The sequence below is a fragment of the Tachypleus tridentatus genome, chromosome 9 (genome assembly GCF_004210375.1).
Source record: "Tachypleus tridentatus isolate NWPU-2018 chromosome 9, ASM421037v1, whole genome shotgun sequence".
NCBI lineage: Eukaryota > Metazoa > Arthropoda > Merostomata > Xiphosura > Limulidae > Tachypleus > Tachypleus tridentatus.
The window spans coordinates 82455068-82472588 of NC_134833.1; the positions used below are offsets into that span (position 1 = coordinate 82455068).

The 17521-nt window shown below is 31.3% G+C and overlaps 1 protein-coding gene across 2 annotated transcripts; it reads left to right on the forward strand.

The window, feature by feature from the left end:
• Positions 1-5618: 5618 nt before the first annotated feature.
• Positions 5619-17036, forward strand: LOC143225624 (lymphotoxin beta receptor inhibitor-like). 2 transcript variants are annotated; one of them, XM_076455391.1, is made up of 4 exons: positions 5619-5734; positions 6945-7195; positions 10005-10162; positions 16501-17036. In XM_076455391.1, exons 2-4 carry the CDS (start codon positions 6948-6950, stop codon positions 16677-16679), a joined length of 585 nt encoding a protein of 194 aa, XP_076311506.1. In that variant the 5' UTR covers positions 5619-5734; positions 6945-6947; the 3' UTR covers positions 16680-17036. The 2 variants fall into 2 exon arrangements, with proteins under 2 accessions (XP_076311506.1, XP_076311505.1); XM_076455390.1 differs by having other exon boundaries at positions 5646-5787.
• The last annotated feature ends 485 nt before the right edge of the window (positions 17037-17521 follow it).

The window sequence follows — 17521 nt, forward strand, 5'->3', positions numbered from 1 at the left end:
TACTTGGAAATATATTGTCGGTTCTTTGGTGATATTACTATGTTTAATCTTAGATATCCTGAACAGTTAATTTCTCGTTATTTTCGCTTGACGATGATGTTATTGCTTCTGTATATATAGGCTTGGAATGGCCTGGTAATTAGGGTATTTGACTTTGAATCTGCGGAACACGAGTTCTATTCCAACCACGCTTGTCCTCTGAGCTGCAAGGACGCTATAATGTGATAGTAAATCCCACTTTTCACATAGTAGCTCAATATTTGGTAGTGGGTGCCTTCTCTTTTGTCTGTCATTTCTAAATAATAGATTACTGGTGTAGCTAACTATTGAGTAGCTTAGCGTAAAATTGATCGAATTAAATTTCAGTTTAAACTCTGTTAATTGTTTTCTATTTGATCTTGTAGTTAATATTGGCCTGCTATTACCAGTCAGTAATTAGTGCATCTGAGAAAACTATAATGGAACATAAGAGTAGCGTTCTTATAGTGACAAAGGTAATAAAATTATCAAGTAACGAAATTATCGAGGCTTTAGAACATTAAACAGATATAATGTCAATGAAGTTCAGTTATCACGGGGTTCAAGAGGCTTCCACAAACAAAATGTTTAAAACAAAAGAATGAGTACAAGCAATTTCTCTCCAACATATAAGTAAGATTCTATTTGGTTTATTTGTTTGTTTGTTTGTTTTTTGAATTTTGCGCAAAGCTACATAGGGTCTGTCTGCACTAGCCATGCTTAATTTAGCAGTGGAAGACTAGAGGGAAGGCAGCTAGTCATCACCATCCAACGCCAACTTTTCGGCTGCTTTTTTATCAACGAATAGTGGAACTGATTGATACATTATAACTCCTTACGGCTGAAAGAGCGAGCGTGTTAGGTGTGATGGGAGCCTTATTTGAAAAAAAACAACAACATTTAATTTCAGAAGCATTTAAAATGGTTGTTGTTGTTTTTTGAATTAAGCACAAAGCTACACAATGGGCTATCTGTGCTGTGCCCACCACGGGTATCGAAACCCGGATTTTAGCGTGTAAGTCCGCAGACATACCGCTGAGCCACTGGGGGGCATTTAAAATGGAGCTGAACAGTAAATAGCACAGCTACAATTCAATTTGAAATGAGTTAAATCACAACATTATGTTCACAGACTTACGGCACTAAAATTCACGTTTCGATTCCAGGCAATGGACATAACAGGTAGCTCAATGTGACTTGTCTCTAAAACAAACAACTCTAAGAAAAGTAAATCATCAATTGAAAATAAATTGTATTGATTCCCAATCAAATAACTATCCAGTATCACTGTAAGGCAATTTTTTTGTTTATTATAAAGTTGTACATGTGCCAGCTGTTCAACAAACTGGCCTATACTCGTTTCTAAGAGATGAGCCATCAAGCTGTCAAACTTACTTCTTGGTCTGTAGATGGAAGTTTTAAAGTTACTCTGAGTATTCGGGTACTTTTCTGTATCACCTGCTCTCCAAAGTAAAGAAGAAAAAAAGAATGTGTGTGTGTGTTTTCATATAGAAAAGCCACAAAGGGCTATCTGCTCAGCCCACCGAGGGGAATCGAACCCCTGATTTTAGCGTTGTAAATCCTGAGACATACCGCTGTACTAGCGGGGGGCAGAAGTAAAGAAAGGAAAAAAAAATATTATTTTTATTATTATTTGAGTTTAATGAGTTTCTTTATGTAAGACTGGCAAATGGAGGCTACGACTTATAAACGGTGTATCCCGACCGCAGTGTGGGTCCTACTTTTTTTTAACCTCCAAAACCTAGGGTACATTTTATATCCCACATTATAGCCTGTATGCTTGGAGTTCTTTTGATTTATGCAGCGTTTTGGTTTTCTGTTTGAACTTGTTTTTGCTTCTTTGAAAATGTATGTATTATATGTATATTCTGTCATAGATGCTAAAGGTTTTTTGCGTTTGTGTGTGATAAGTTTCATTTTCAGAATATCATGTGTCACATACAGTGTAAATTAAAGTTTTGGCATACTGTGCATCTGTACGTCTTTTGATTTGAGGTCTGCCTGTGTATACATCTGTTTAAGTTCCTACGTGAGGTTACTTTTTATGTATTCAAGTTTCACAGATATCTATTTCGCTAAATAAATATTTCGCAAAGAATAATATTGTCAGACAATATAGAAAACTCTGTGTTTAAATACTGTTAATTGCGGTTGTTCTTACTGTTATCGGCCCGGCATGGCCAGAGGGTTAAGGCACTCAACTCGTTATCCGAGGATCGCAGGTTCAAATCCCCGTCACACCAAACATGCTCGCCCTTTCAGCCGTTTGTCTCTGTTTTTTGTTTTGGTTTAAAGACTGTAGTCGTGTATTTTCGTGTTTCGACTCTATTTACGACGAGCTAAGTCGGAGTTTATAGAGTAACGCACCAATACTCTATTACTTCGTATCCGTCGAACCATTTTATGGACTCTTCTCTTGTTCTGCAGTAATTTAATGTACTGGAATATATCACAGAGATATGTAATAACATGTTGTTAATTTCTAACTTCTGTAACTAATAATATAGTAGCATTTCAGCCACACGCAGGTGCTGACAAGAACTTACGCTCAGTACCATCACTAAAATTCATAAGGTCGGTTAGGCTTACTCTTCATTTTATTGTGACATAACACTACGTAAACTACCGATCTGCAGAATAACGTTTCGCAGAATAAACATTAAACATTACGGAGCTTATGTATCATGAAAAACTAAAGTTTTGTGTGTTGTAAAACCATTTATCCTGACGAGTTTTGATATTGACGAAAGTTCTGGTTGGCAGCAGCACACTCGATTAATGTCCTCTCTTTATTGATAAATTATAACCCATACAGAGAAAACAGAGAAGATGTAATAAAATTATTACATCAGTCTTATTTAGTATCACAAAACTACTGATCTACACATCATACTTCTCCATCTTATGCTTTCATACCGAAATAAGTTGGAAGAAATGTTTAAATAACAGAAAGATAAAATTAAATCAGTATATAGTGAATAACAAATTGCTGCAACTAATATATTTAAAGTATTTTAATTTTCTTAAAGGAGTAAATTATTTGAATTTTTAGGAAGATAAAGCTTCGATATTTTATTACATTGGTCTGAGTACTTTATTAAACTATAAATTTTGAATGTATATTCGTTAATATACTTTATTTTTTCCAAGATAAACTATGATTTATTAATATAGCTCCCAGGACGTATGAAGCCATATATGCTAATTCATATTTAATAAATTTTATTTTTATTCTCTGAAATGCAAGTACCTGGTAGTCTCTAATCGACAGTTCAAGTTAGAACTTAGCTGTTTTACTCTTTTCCATTTCGTCATGGAAGGAGTATTTATATATCGCTTCTCAAGGATTGCTTTTGACAGTTGTTGGATTTGGAGACCACGTAAAAGACTAAATCTGTTTCAAGCTCTTTCTTGTTCAAGCTGGAAAACAAATATATCTACCTTTCGTTCTTCTTTTTCTTTATCGTGGTTTAAATCATTCTTGATTAGATTACGTGGACTTTCGTTATTGATCTGCATGTACTATCCTCTTTACCAAACGTAATAGTACTGAGCACACTGCTTCAAGTATAAGTATGGTGACTTTGTGGTTCTAATGATACTCTTATGAGCCTAATTTTCTCTTCATGTAGGCTTTTAAATTTAGATTACTACTTCTTTGCGTCCTATTGTCAAGATCAGAAATACTCTCATTTTTACCCCTGTCGCTTCAGTCTTCTTTTAGTTTCGCTCTAATGTATAGATTTTCTTTTCTCTGCTGGAATTATTGTAGATTTCTCAATAAGTTATCACTTTTATCCGTATTGGTTGCTCAGTAATGTGAACCTTAATTATTCCCTTACTACTCTATCACATGATAAATGTCTTATTTCCAGATCTTTTAAAGTTTTGCCTAGTCTCTTAGACGCTTTTTGTCTATACACAGATGGCTAATTCACTTTATAATTTGTTCGCTTTGCATACACCATTCTTCTCGTTTTGCAGTGAATTACAAATGAAATGTATAGCCACTGTCATAGTTATATATATTTTCTAACTTTAAAAGTATTCTCTAGGCTTTATGATTCATTTAATTTGCCCAATAAGCCTTTATTATCATCCATTTTCACCTACTTATCTGTGGGGTATTATTTTGAGGTACAACTAATCTCCGAACAAGTATAAGAAAAGGAAACATATAAATAAAAGTAGATTCGATCAATAAATAAGGAAAATATCATGTAACAGATAACCTGACTGAATTTTCTTAAACTTAGAATAATGAGTCTGGACATAGGTGAGTAAAATCATCATAACTTCAAATAAATGGAAAACACATGTTGAATACCTGCACAGACAAAATTATAATCATTTCTACCAAGCTGTGTTTAGCTCTACAGTTGTTTCCTCCTCAGCATTAATTTCTGAAGAACTAAAACACGATTTCCTGAAATTAGTATAATCTTGAAAATATCCTAGTTGAAGATAGCTAAAGAAAGAATTCAACTAGTAAACTAGAAGTAGACAGTATCATCATCTCACAATATTTATTGGCTGTTACATTCAGTTAAAGTCATGATTAAACAGCAAATAATATTATAGTGCCAATACTTTTAAATCACATGATATACATATATATAACTGTAATGTCCTATAAGACAAAAAACATAACTTACTGTAGAGATAAAATAAACAAGATAATTAGAATAAGGTAATCTTTACAACTATTTAAATTACAGTTTGCCGCCATTACAGCACGGAAATTAAGTAATCGTAAAAGTTTGAAAATTTTTCTATCACCGAAGCAAGTAGAAAATATATTATATGACTGTATATCGCAACTATATAATAAGCCCCACCCTGGCTGTCAGAACATACAGGAATTTCAGATAATGAAGGCACCGATAGACTTTCCAAGACTGATTATCTCCGATTAACCGTTTATATCTTCTCAAACCATAAGCTTCTTAGACGTCTGCAAAAGATTGATTAATTAAACATTTTCATTTCATCTATTTTTCTCGATGGTTTTCTTTTTCTTGAGGACCTTTATCTTTACTCCTGTTACATCAATTTTGTATCCTTGATAGACATATTGATATTATATTTATTTTTATTCGTCTCGGAACTTGAGGTTTGAAATATACATTATACGAGATTGGTCTAATGATTATTATTATCCTTTATTGTGCTCAAGTAATACAACATCTAAAACTGTTTGGCGTGTGCTTCTTAAGTGTCTTAGCTATTTCGCTTCTCACCAAATCCCCAGTTTTCAGTAACTTATGATATTTCATCCTTCCTAAGGGCTTGTAAGTATGTGTAAATTTTGTCACTATACTGCCAGTTTTCTGCAGTGCTTCAGTCTTTCAAGAGGATTTTCATGATTGACTCTTTGCAGTCTTTATAATTTTCTTAGCAGCTTATTAATGTTCTTAATTGTCGAACTCTCTTTAGTTAGTCTTCCCATTTAATCTTCACTACACTTGTCTTAACCGAATTAAATTATTTGGTATAAATAAATTTATTGGTCTGGCAAATCTTAATAATCCACCTAGAAAACACATTAACTACATCATATTTAATGAAGAATAAACTCCACATAAATGCTAAAGTTTGAAGAAATATTCTCAATTCGTTTTAATATAGAGGGCAACGTAGTTGTTTTCAACACGTCAGTTTGTGAAGAAGAAAGTTCACGTGTACTAACGTTGTGGTAAGAAGAATATATCAGGGAGTTATTGTTTTGGAGTTATATTCTTCACATCGGTATTTATTTTGTATTGATGTTTATTATATTTTGAATAAATTGTCCTGTAATGTATGAATATGAGATATATTGTGTAACTGGAATATTACTTACTAAATTATAGTAAATATTGATTTACAGTCGATGTGATGAGTAACTTTTGTTAAATACCGAGATGGTTAGAAACCTGTTTTCGGCCTCAAGTTAACAAATTACTATTACAAATCTTAGTATTAGTATTATATATTTTTAAATTCATGCTCATTTTACAAGTTATCAAATATTAAAATGTAAGTCACTCTGCATCTGTTAATGTTATTCTGTTAGTGTTAATGTTATTAACATTAATTAACACTAACAGATACACTGTTAGTGTTATACTTGATGGCACATACTGTTGTGAAGTCCGAAGCACCAAAGTAAAGAAGAGTGCTTTACTCGATCTTCATGCCCAATACTTTTTTTATGTAACACATAGACTTTGATCTAATTTTAAACAATCTGTCACAATGTGAAGCACTTGAATTCTGAGTACTTTGCATTGTAACAGATTGTTTAAAATCAGCTGATTCTTGCTGTCCATACAATAATGCCTCACACATTCTTAAACAAGTTTGGCAAATGATACATGTAATACAAATAAGTACTTTAATGTTTTAACACCCATTAAAATAAAATGTGAATATTACAATTATGTGCTACTTAACATGTTGAGACAACACATGGGCATTCCTTGAAAATACATATCTCATGTACTTTAGTATGTTATACAAGTAATTAAATATGCTATTTTCAATTTATATTTGGTAACAAGGAACAAATAAAACTACTGCATACTATCCATAATCTGTTTTTATTTGTTTCTCATGATATATTTGTAATATTTAGTGAGACAAATTTGTTGACTTACTGTGTGGACCAGTTAAAACTTTAAAAATTAATATGTAATAGATCAGTTATAGGTATTATGTAAATAAAAGTTGATACATTATAGGTATTTTAATAAATTATGGAATTTAATAATTATGGGGAAAAGTATGTCTCATTTTAAAAAGAATTGCTAAAATAAATGTTGTTTAAATAAGATATGCTAAGTATTAGAACAAAGTTATGTATAAAGTATTAGCTTAAAATGGAAACATTTGCACCAAAAAATGTTTTCTTCATAATTTTTCAGGATATGACAATGAGTTGCATGCTTTTATGTATAACTGCTCTGTTATTACCTGGAGCCTTTTGTCACCTTGGTGGGCAACAAGCTTACATGCAAGCAGCCCAAGTCCCTCAACAACAACAGGCACAGATGCAGCAACATCAACATTTTGGTCAACCTCAGCAAGGTTTTGCTCCCCAGCCTGGTATGGGTCAGCAGCAGGGAGTTCCACAACCTAATCTTATTCGTGATAAAGCTCACATTCAAGATAGAGAGTAGGTTTCAGTTTCATATTTTAATTAAAGATGTTTATTGAAAATAACAAAAGACTGCAGCAGAATATTCCATCAGATTAAATAAAAGTTTTGGAAATTTGGTCTCCCATCATTTTTCTTATACTAATGTTATATTTGGCAATAATGTGAAAGTAATAGTTTTAAATAACCTATTTTGATGACAAGGGGCCTGTTTGTCCATCAAGGCTGTTCCTTCCAATTCATGTACATGCACATAAAACACTCAAATTTAACCCTGATCATTTAAATATTTACCAAACTGTTCCTTAAATTTATTGAATTTGCTGCATCTGGAGGCAACCTATTCTGAAGACCAACCATCTTGTTAAAGAAGTAAAACAGTTTCAGCTGAAGGTGATTATTACCCAACCTTGTGTTCAATAGTCTTATCATTCTAACTTTAAAATATGAAAAACAAGTTTCTTGATGCCAATTTCCATAATAATCTTGGATATATAAATCAGATACTCTTTAGCTCTTCTGTTTTCAGGGAAAACAGTTTCACAGATATCTAATCTGTTATTATATGACACTATCTGTCACAGGTATCACCCTAATAACCCTTCTGTGATACCTTTCCATCAGTTCAGTGCCCTTTTTGAGGTTAGAAATCTTATGGTAAACACAATACTCCAAATGAAGCCTAATCAGTGACCAATGCAATAAGATGATAATCTCTTTAGACTTGTGTTCATTATTTCTGTAGATATAACCTAAAATCATATTTACTTTATGGGTGGCTTAAGAGAGTGATCAACCAGATAATCAAGATTCCTCACTTGCATAACACTGTTAAGAATATTTGAATCAAAATGGAATACCGTATTTTCCGGTTAATAAGCCGAATCGCCGAATAAGCCGAGGCCAATTTTCAGCTCTGAAAATGAGGGTTTTTGCTTATTACTGCCCAATAAGCCGAAGCCATTTTAAAGAAGTGACAAGTTTCTTCAAAATGATTTCTTAGTCTCGTTTCAGCGTCAGCATGCATGTTGTGTGTGATCATTGGCGTTCTGTAGTAAAGCAGAACGTGTCGTATTGAGACAGAGATGGAATCAATATGTCATTCGTTATTGGCTCCACTCACTGTAATTAGGTAACCAATGAAATTCCAGAAACAACGTTTCACTGTAGTCTTAACGTGCTTTGCTGATGGGACAAAATTACCGCCTATGGTAATTTTCAAAAGAAAAACATTTCCTAAGAAGAAGAAATTTCCGAAAGGAGTGATCGGCCAATAAGCCGACCCCCAAAAATCGGGTCCAAATTTTAGGGCCAGAAATTCGGCTTATTAGGCGGAAAATACGGTAACAAACTTAGATGTGTGTAAATACATTTCTGTTTTTGTCTAACCTCACTGAAAAAGTATAGTAAACAACAGGAAATAATTTTTTAATTGAAATATTTTAATAATATACAATTTTGATACATAAAACAAACAGTGTAGTGTTTAAATTATGTTAAGAAGAGAAATTGGAAAACTTACAAAGTTAGTAGCACCTGTTACCCTATAGTTTTGGGTTTAATGGTATTTTTTAGTGGTAGAGTGTTTGGTAAAAGGACCCATTCTAAGACTAGATAAAATCTTGTATCAGTGATGAAACTTTAGTTTTTATGATTCTGTATTATATAAATATGCTGTTAGTTTGGTTTGATTGCACAAAAATGTTCCAAATCTTCCAATTAAAAAATTGAACAAACTAATACATATGTTGTATTTTGTAGTAATGAAAGTTCATTTAGAAAATCTACAAAATGTTAAGCTTGTTTTTATTTTTATTTATGAAGGTTTCATTACCATGTTGGTCAGAACTGTAAATGGAATTTAAATTTGTCTTTTTTTGACTTGTCGGTTAGTTTACACTTTGTGACTATGATACAAGTGTAAGATCAGTTTGGATTACTTGTTTTATGCCCTTTCTTTTTATATCTTCATTGAAATCGTGTTCACACCTATCTAGTTTATAAAACTAAAAGTATTCTAACTTTCAATTAGTTAATAAAAGAAGTGCAGTATGTTTACATCAATAGTCAATTTAAAATTATATGGTACAATAATTAAATTAAATGAGCTCAAAGTTGCAGTCTTTGTTATTATCCGTATACAGTAAGGTTCTATGCAAATTGCATGCAACTTGTTGGGTGTGAATAAATAGCATTATTCTATATTGTGTGATTTTATTTTAGTATTATAAACTTTTGTTTTGATGCAAGTAGTTAAGAGGAAGATTTTTTTTCTCTTCCATGATTTAATAACTCCAAAGAATTACAGGTTTCTGTTATTGTGTCAAAATATATTTCCAAAGAGGTTATTTTGCATCACTATAGCAACAGTTGTATAAATGAATGTGCCAATAAGAACCTTACATGTATACATATTAATTTTCAGCTACATGTAACCTAATGTAATGATTTTGATATTGTTCCCTGTTCTTTTTTTAATGATGTTTTACAGTATATTCTTGTTAATAGTTTCCAGTCTTATCTTTCGTTTTTTTAGTAAAATGTATAGTATGAGAAATAAACTGAAGATAATCATTAGCCATTTATGTCTATTTTTGTTTTCTATATTTTTTTATGTATTATATTTCAGCACATTGAAAAAGCAAAAAAAAAAAAAAAGATTTGAAGTAATAGAAATAAAGTAAAATTATTTCATTTTCTATCAAAATCAAATGAACCAAATATTAAATGTAATGTGGAAAACATGCTGGAATGTTTGAATGGGCTTATAAGTTGCTTTTACCTTATGAGTGGATCTTCATATTGTCTTAATTCTTTTTATTAATAGGCATATCAAAGAGCATTTAGAAGGTGTTGTCAACCAACCAGATGTCAGCCAGATGTCAGAGGAAGAGCTCCAGTTTCACTACTTCAAGTTACATGACAATGATGATAATAATAAATTAGATGGATGTGAACTTATTAAATCACTTATTCATTGGCATGGTAAGTACAATTTCTTTAATTACATTTTGGTAACTATTTAAAACAAAGTTAAATTTAGTAACATAAAATACACTTGGTTTTCCTTAGAATTTGTGCTTCATCATGTAAAATTACCTATAAAATGTTTGACACAGTAGTGGTTCACACTGTCTTCCTTACTACATGTATTAGTTCAGTGTTTAAAAAGCAATAATTTATTTAAAAAAATGATTTCTAGCTTAATATTTATATAAATACTTAACCTCTTTTTAACTGATAAAATCTAAAGAGAAATAAAGCAATATTAGCTTTTTGGGCTTTACCAGTCAAAGCACTAATGACCATTTTTTGGTGGACTATTCCATGGTTTGGGCAACTTGTTGGAAATATTTATCAACTTCATTTTCATGAAATGATTGTACTTTAATATATCAATTGATTTTAAAGTTGTCATTTTGCCTTGGTCTATTGAAGTTGAGTCTTTTTGGCCTCAATATGGGCTTGTTCAGCCTCGACACGTTTACTTTATCTTTTTGCTTGAATATGGTCTTTGATTCAGGCTTGTTCAAGCTTGATTTGTTTGAGTTTTAATTGGATTTCTAATTTATTTTTATCACTCGACTCTGATTGGTAAGGGGAGACATTAGAGCAGGGGTGGGCAACTCCATGGCCACTAGCTACATGTGACCAGTGGATAGCACAATTGTGGCCAGTTTGAGTTTAGGAATCATTTAAATTTTTATTGCAAATTTGGTAATCAGCAACTACACTGCCTCATGTCGTCGCTAATGTTCCTCACTTCATTATTGCTACAGACTCTGCCCATCTTGTAACGTCAGTCTGGTTTAGATGTTTGGTATTCAGTGTGCATTGTTTTGCATGCACTTGCAAACATATTTTATTGTGCAACTTTCAAGTGTTTGAGTATATTTTGTTTTTAATTCCATAATATGGATAAATGGATAATTCAAAATCTAGAGGATTCAGATGATAGTGAAGACTCAGAAAATAAAGACAGTTTAATTGATTCTGGTATTACTGCCGAAAAGAGAATGGTGTGTGACTGGAAAAACATGAAACAACAATTTAATGAAAGTTGGGAGTTGAAATTTGTACTGATTGAAGTAAATAATAAGCCAGTGTATCTTTTGTGTAACAATGTTTTTAGAAATAATAAAGTATACAACCTTAACCAACACTTTAACAATTTCACAACAGATTTAATGTAAAATTTTCAGTTGATAGCAAAAATCATATGAATGAAATTAGCTGTCTGAAAGCACAACTTCACAAACGAAAAGGAGGCTTGAAAAATTTTTTATCATTGGTAGAACTAGTATTGTTAGCTTGCAATGAAGTAACTTGGATTTTAGCTCGAAAAAAAGAAATTATTTTCTGATGCTGAACAAGTAAAAGAAATATTGATTGTGGTCATCAAAACTCTGTTGGAGAATTATTCAAAAATATATTTTTCGAAAGGTAAATAATTTGCAATTAAGGTGAAGAACAATTGTCTATAGAATGATAGTTAGTGAAAGACAGAAAATCAGTTGTTTGAACAACTAAAAGACTATTTTTCTTTAACACTAGATGAGTCAACAAATGTTAGTGACACTGCACAGTTGATAGTTGGTTCGATATATAGCTTCATATCTTCAAGTGAGGGGAGAAATGCTTGGCATTTGTTGATTACGAGATCGACATGTGGAAAAAATATCTTTGAAAATTTTTTTGAAAGGTCAAAAAATTCAATCTGGATTTTAAAAAACTAGTTTCTGTCAGAACAGACGATGCTCTCACCATGACTGGGACAAAATTAGGATTTTGTTTCTCTTTTGAAAATAATCTAAAGTTCATGCTGCCATCTTTCCATTGCATTTTGCATTAGGAAAATTTATATGCTCACATGTCTGAAAGTGATTGAATTGAAAAATTTAATGGACATTGGTTGTAAAAATTGTGAATTATATTAGAAGTGTAAGCTCTCTCATCCATCAACAGTTTGTTGAGTCTTTGAAGGAAAGTAGTGACTGTAGTTTTGATGATCTTACTGATTTTGCAAATGTAAATGGTTAAGTAGACGAAAGGTCTTAGAACAATTTACTTCCTTATTTCCTCAAATAAAAGAGTATCTTGTTGAAAAAGGTAAAATTGAAACTTTCCCTGAAATTAAAACTGTCATTGCAGTGTGATTTGCACTTTCTTTGCGACATGATGACTTACTCGAATAATTTGAATACGAAGCTTCAGAGAAGAGGTAAAATAATAAATGAGCAATCACAGTCTATTCACAAATTTCAATTAAATCTAAACCTCCTTGTGGAACAATTACAAAAGAATGATTTGACACATTTTGCAAAGTTGAATAGTTTTCTAGAAAATAATGAGGACCATGATTTCTCTGATGCCAAAGATGTACTCTATTTCAACAATTTGAATCGCGTTTCTCCGAATTTAAAAATTTGAAATTGATATTTGAATTTTTGCATGATTTATTTCAATTTGACTTAGGAAATTTCAGTAAGGAAATTGCATCTTTTTTGTTTTTGGATAAGTGTGGATTTGGAGATGAGATGCTTACCTTGCAAAGTGTAGAACACATAAAAGGTGAACAAAAATGTTCTATCAGAGAGATGTGGCTCACTATTCTGATAAATGAGAGTCTTCCAAATTTAAATATAGCAATTTTAAAATTATGTTCCACGTTTGGATGCACATGGGTGTATGAGTCAACATTTTCTACATTAAATTTTCTCAGATCTAGATACAGATCTTGGCTTACTTACATAAATTTAGAGGCAGAGCTGAGATGCTCATTGAGCATAGGTATTAAGCCAAATTTCACGAAACTTGTTGATGAAAACCCCATCAATTTTCACATTGAAGGTTAGTTGAAATGCAATTATTTTGATTACACTAACGTTTTTCAATTTTTTTTTTTTGAATAGTGTGGCCAGTGTTGTTTTCATTAGCCACAGTTGTGGCTATTGTGAAAAATAAGTTGCCCACCCCTGCACTAGAGTATTCCTCTAATGCTTTCTCAGACAACAAATCATCATAGAGTAATATTTCAACAATATAATCTGTTAGTTAAATTTTTCTCATTGATTTTTTTAATCTCTAATTCTAAGATCTTGGTAAGTTCAACCAATTCACTTTTGTTGTAACTTTCTAGTTGTTCAAGGGAGGGTGATTCAAGAAAACCTTTATAATCAGACATGATCAGATCTTGTTGGCACTGATAAATACAAATTAAATTAAAATTTTAATTCTAATTTAGATCTCAGACATGAGCCCCCAATTTAATATGTATTATAATTTATCCTGGATGAGTCTCCTATTTATTATATTACGTATTATGATTTCAAATAGCCAGAAATCTTGTTACTGTTAGGTAATATATAATAATATATATTTCTTGTATTATTTAGAATTGACCCAAACAAACTTGAAATTTGGATGGGTAAATAGAGCTGTAGAAGTAGAATTCAGTCTAGACATTCCTGTACATTGTTACATGTCCTATTATTCAATAGAGACAAAAATTTAAAATCTGTGAATCTTGTACATAATATGACAACAAATCTGAAATTTTAAGAATTTGTAAAAAGTTTATTTTGGAATTAAGTAATTAAAACTTAAAAAATGTAAGACATTGAATTATAATGTACATAATAATGTTAATTTTATTTTAAATACATTGATATTAACATTATTTAATTATGTTTTGAATGTATCTCAAACATGAAATGCACAAAGTTTAAAAGAGTGCACAGCACTAAAAAGATTTATCTAAACAAAGGAAATAATATCTTAATGTTGTTTATTCTTTCTTAACTTGCAATGCTTTGATGATGATGTGTAGACATCATTCATTACTCTTTATCATATACATTTAATTAATCTTTGTCATAATACTTTAATTCTTCCCATGTGTACAGGGGAATTAATGTTTAGTCATAGTTCTTTAGTCCTTAATATGTACACATGAGAGATAATGTTTAGTCCTTGAGAAGCCACACATGGATGATAATATTTTGTTCATTAATTCTTCATAGGTACACACTAGATAATATATAGTCCTGGTTTATTACTCTGTAAACATGTCCACATAAAGATTAATGTTTAGGTCTGGTTATTTACTCATTTATATACTATTAGAAGATGTGGTTTAGATATAAATGTTTAACCCATGATATGTCACACATTGATGATATTTTGTTATATTTTAGCACATATATACTTTGTAAATAGTGTTTTGTCTGAGTTCATTGCTCTTTAACATATCCACATAGCCTGTAGTATATGGATTTGGTTCATTACTTTTTCATGTACTATTTTATGACAGGGCTTAGACATAATTGTTTCCTCCATACCATGTTATGCTAGTTAATGTTTGGTTGTTGTTACTTACTCTGTGACATGTACTCATAATATTTCATGTTTGATCTTCTTTTCTAACTCTAACATATACATATAGTAGATAATGTTCAGTTATATCCTGGGTCTGTTACATTTGAGTGAGTTTCATAACCTGCCACTTATTGGTTTATCAAGGTCCCTATCAAATCTGTAGAAGATGTTTCTGCTCTTCGTATACACATTAGTCCTGTTCCTACTTCCTGTTGCCCACATATCTTTGTCTTTGTTTCCTCCCACTTTCTCATTGCTGCACTTCCCTTTTCCTTCACCCTGGCCAGTCTTTCCTTGTATTCCATGTCTAGGATTGGCAGTCACTCCTTTTTTTCCATAATCTCTCCTTTTTTTGTCCAGTCGGTGATTAGTTTGATTTGGATGGACACACTTGTTTTGTTTGGGCCACTGAGTGTTTTGACACTTTTTTCTTCCTTGTGGTTTTCCTTACTGTATTTTCATACATGGAACACATTCTGAAATTAAGGTCTCTCTTCATCCTTCACTTTTTCTCCTCCCAATTTCTGTTAACCTTCTCTTTTCTCCGAGCTTAGCATATTGAATATCTCACAGTCAGTTTTCTCACATTAAACTATTTGCACCTGGCTATCTTATCACCAGTAACAAACAGACTTCATCCAATGGCCATTCTTCAGTTGGTCATGTACCTGTAAGAGGTGAGGGTATTTATTTACTAATTTCTTCCTTATCATGTTCCTACATTTGGATTCCACTAGGCAACTAGTATTGCCTTAGTGTATACTTACCTAAAATTCCACGTATTTTCTCAGTCTGATCCAGATTGTATCCATTCCATGGATTATCAACACCAAAGTTGTGTTTACCTACTTTTCTTGCTAGCACTTGCTAGTTTTTAAAAATAGGGTTTTATGGTTACGGTTACCTATTTCATTGTCACTGGTAAAGATCTTTCCATACTGAAGGACCACTGGGCTTCTGGGTACATTCTCTGAATCTTCCCTATATTTACAAATGACTGTTTCAGTTATAGCTTGATTTCTGAGTTATTAACTTTTATGACTGCAAATGCAGAAGTGTTAACACTTTCTAGCTCAATGATTTTCACAACATGGTGGTTACAGTTCAAGAGATCTGTTTATTTTTTTTAAATTAACTGTCAGCATAATGTTTTAGATGTACTTGGGTAACTTTTCTGTGTCATTTTTAAGTTAAATTTTATCTTTTTCCATTTTCAAACAGTTCTTGTAGCTATTTAGTGTACTTTTTGAATTATCAGAAAACCTTTTTTTGTTTTTTTAAGCTCCATTTATTGAATGGCTCTGTATAATCTTTTTTTTTAATACTTTCTAAATTGTTGAAGTATGTTGTGAAAGACTGATGACAAATATCTCTTGTAAAAAAAAAAAAAAAAGACTTACTCTTCTAACTCTAAGACTGAGTCAATTGTACATAAGTGTTCCATGTTATGGTTGACACTTTAAATATGAGAAAATTCACTAGACCAGTTTCTCATGTAAAATTTTGCATAACTTTAGTAGTTCATGAAATATCTTCCCAACTGAAAATAGGCATTGACTTTTTTTTTCCCAGTAGGATATGTCACATTCAAATGTAAGCTGATAAGAGAAACTTCAAACTGTTGGATTAGTAGAACCTTATTTTCATATTACACTATGACAATAGTGAATGTTATAATAGTTATTATAAACTATTTTTCCACGTGTATTTATAATGGATTGCTACTGAATAATTTATTGGAACTTGTAAATACCTTAATATTCTATATTACTTCTTGAACTTTGAATGATTTGTAGAATACCCTTCTTTGTCAAAGCCCTAACATCATCAAATATGTTTATGGCATTTTGTAACAATTAGGTTGTTAAATTACTTTTTATTTTAAAATCATTTTTATTCTCTCTCAAAATTGATGCCTTGAATACAAATAAACCAATTTCTTACAGTTGAAGAGAGCAAACACTTGGGACAAAATGCTCCACCACAAGGAACAACTAAAATCTTCACTGACCAGGAACTTTCACAGATGATCGACCCTATCTTAAATATAGATGACAGAAATAAAGACGGATTTATAGATTATCCAGAATTTATAGCAGCACAAAAGTCACGAAGTTTTCAGTAGTAGTTCTCTAAATATAGGTGTTGGTAAATTTTTTTAAGGGGTTTATTTTTTCTTTCATTATGTGAAATGTGTAACTAACCATAGTATGAACAAATGTTATTTTTCAAAATGTACATAAGCAGTAGCATTTTTATTCCCCTAACTATACAAAGTTTGAGTAGTATTTTTTGTTTTTTTGTTCTGTTGTAAGTGGCCTTATTGCTTAATATTTATATTTTTACAAAACTTTGTATATTTGCAACTGTTTTATATCAACATTTTTTGTAAGGATGAGGAGAATATTAAATATTAAAATGTAGCTACTCTTTTATGAATCATCTTTTATTTTTGTGGCAGTTTAATAAATGTTTATTGATATCCAGTGGTTAACACAAACTTGTCTTTAATGATGTGATAGGGTATGAGGGTCAGAAGTCAGCGTTCGTAGAGATGTTCCAGAAGCCTTGAAAGTAAAACTAATTTCTAATTAAGAAACATTTTAAGAGTTAAACAGAATGAAATATTTTAGTGATTTGTTCAGTCTGTAGGCTGCTGGAACAATTTGTCAAGGTGTATGAAGAAATTATAATCTGTATATTTTTAAAGGAACTTTTACAAATAACTATTTGTTTATGAACTTTCTCTTTGAAACAGTAAATTTGTTATTCTCCGAGTCTTCTACTTATTAAAATACAGTACAGATAAATAGCTCTCACAGATATAGTCAGTCATCCTAGTGTAACTCATTTGATCTTTACATTTTGTTCTGAAGGTTATAGGTTTGTATCTGAACAGAAAATAATTTGTGAAATAATTTCACAATTTTAAACACAAGTAAGCTCTTTAGTTTAATGCTTATAAAT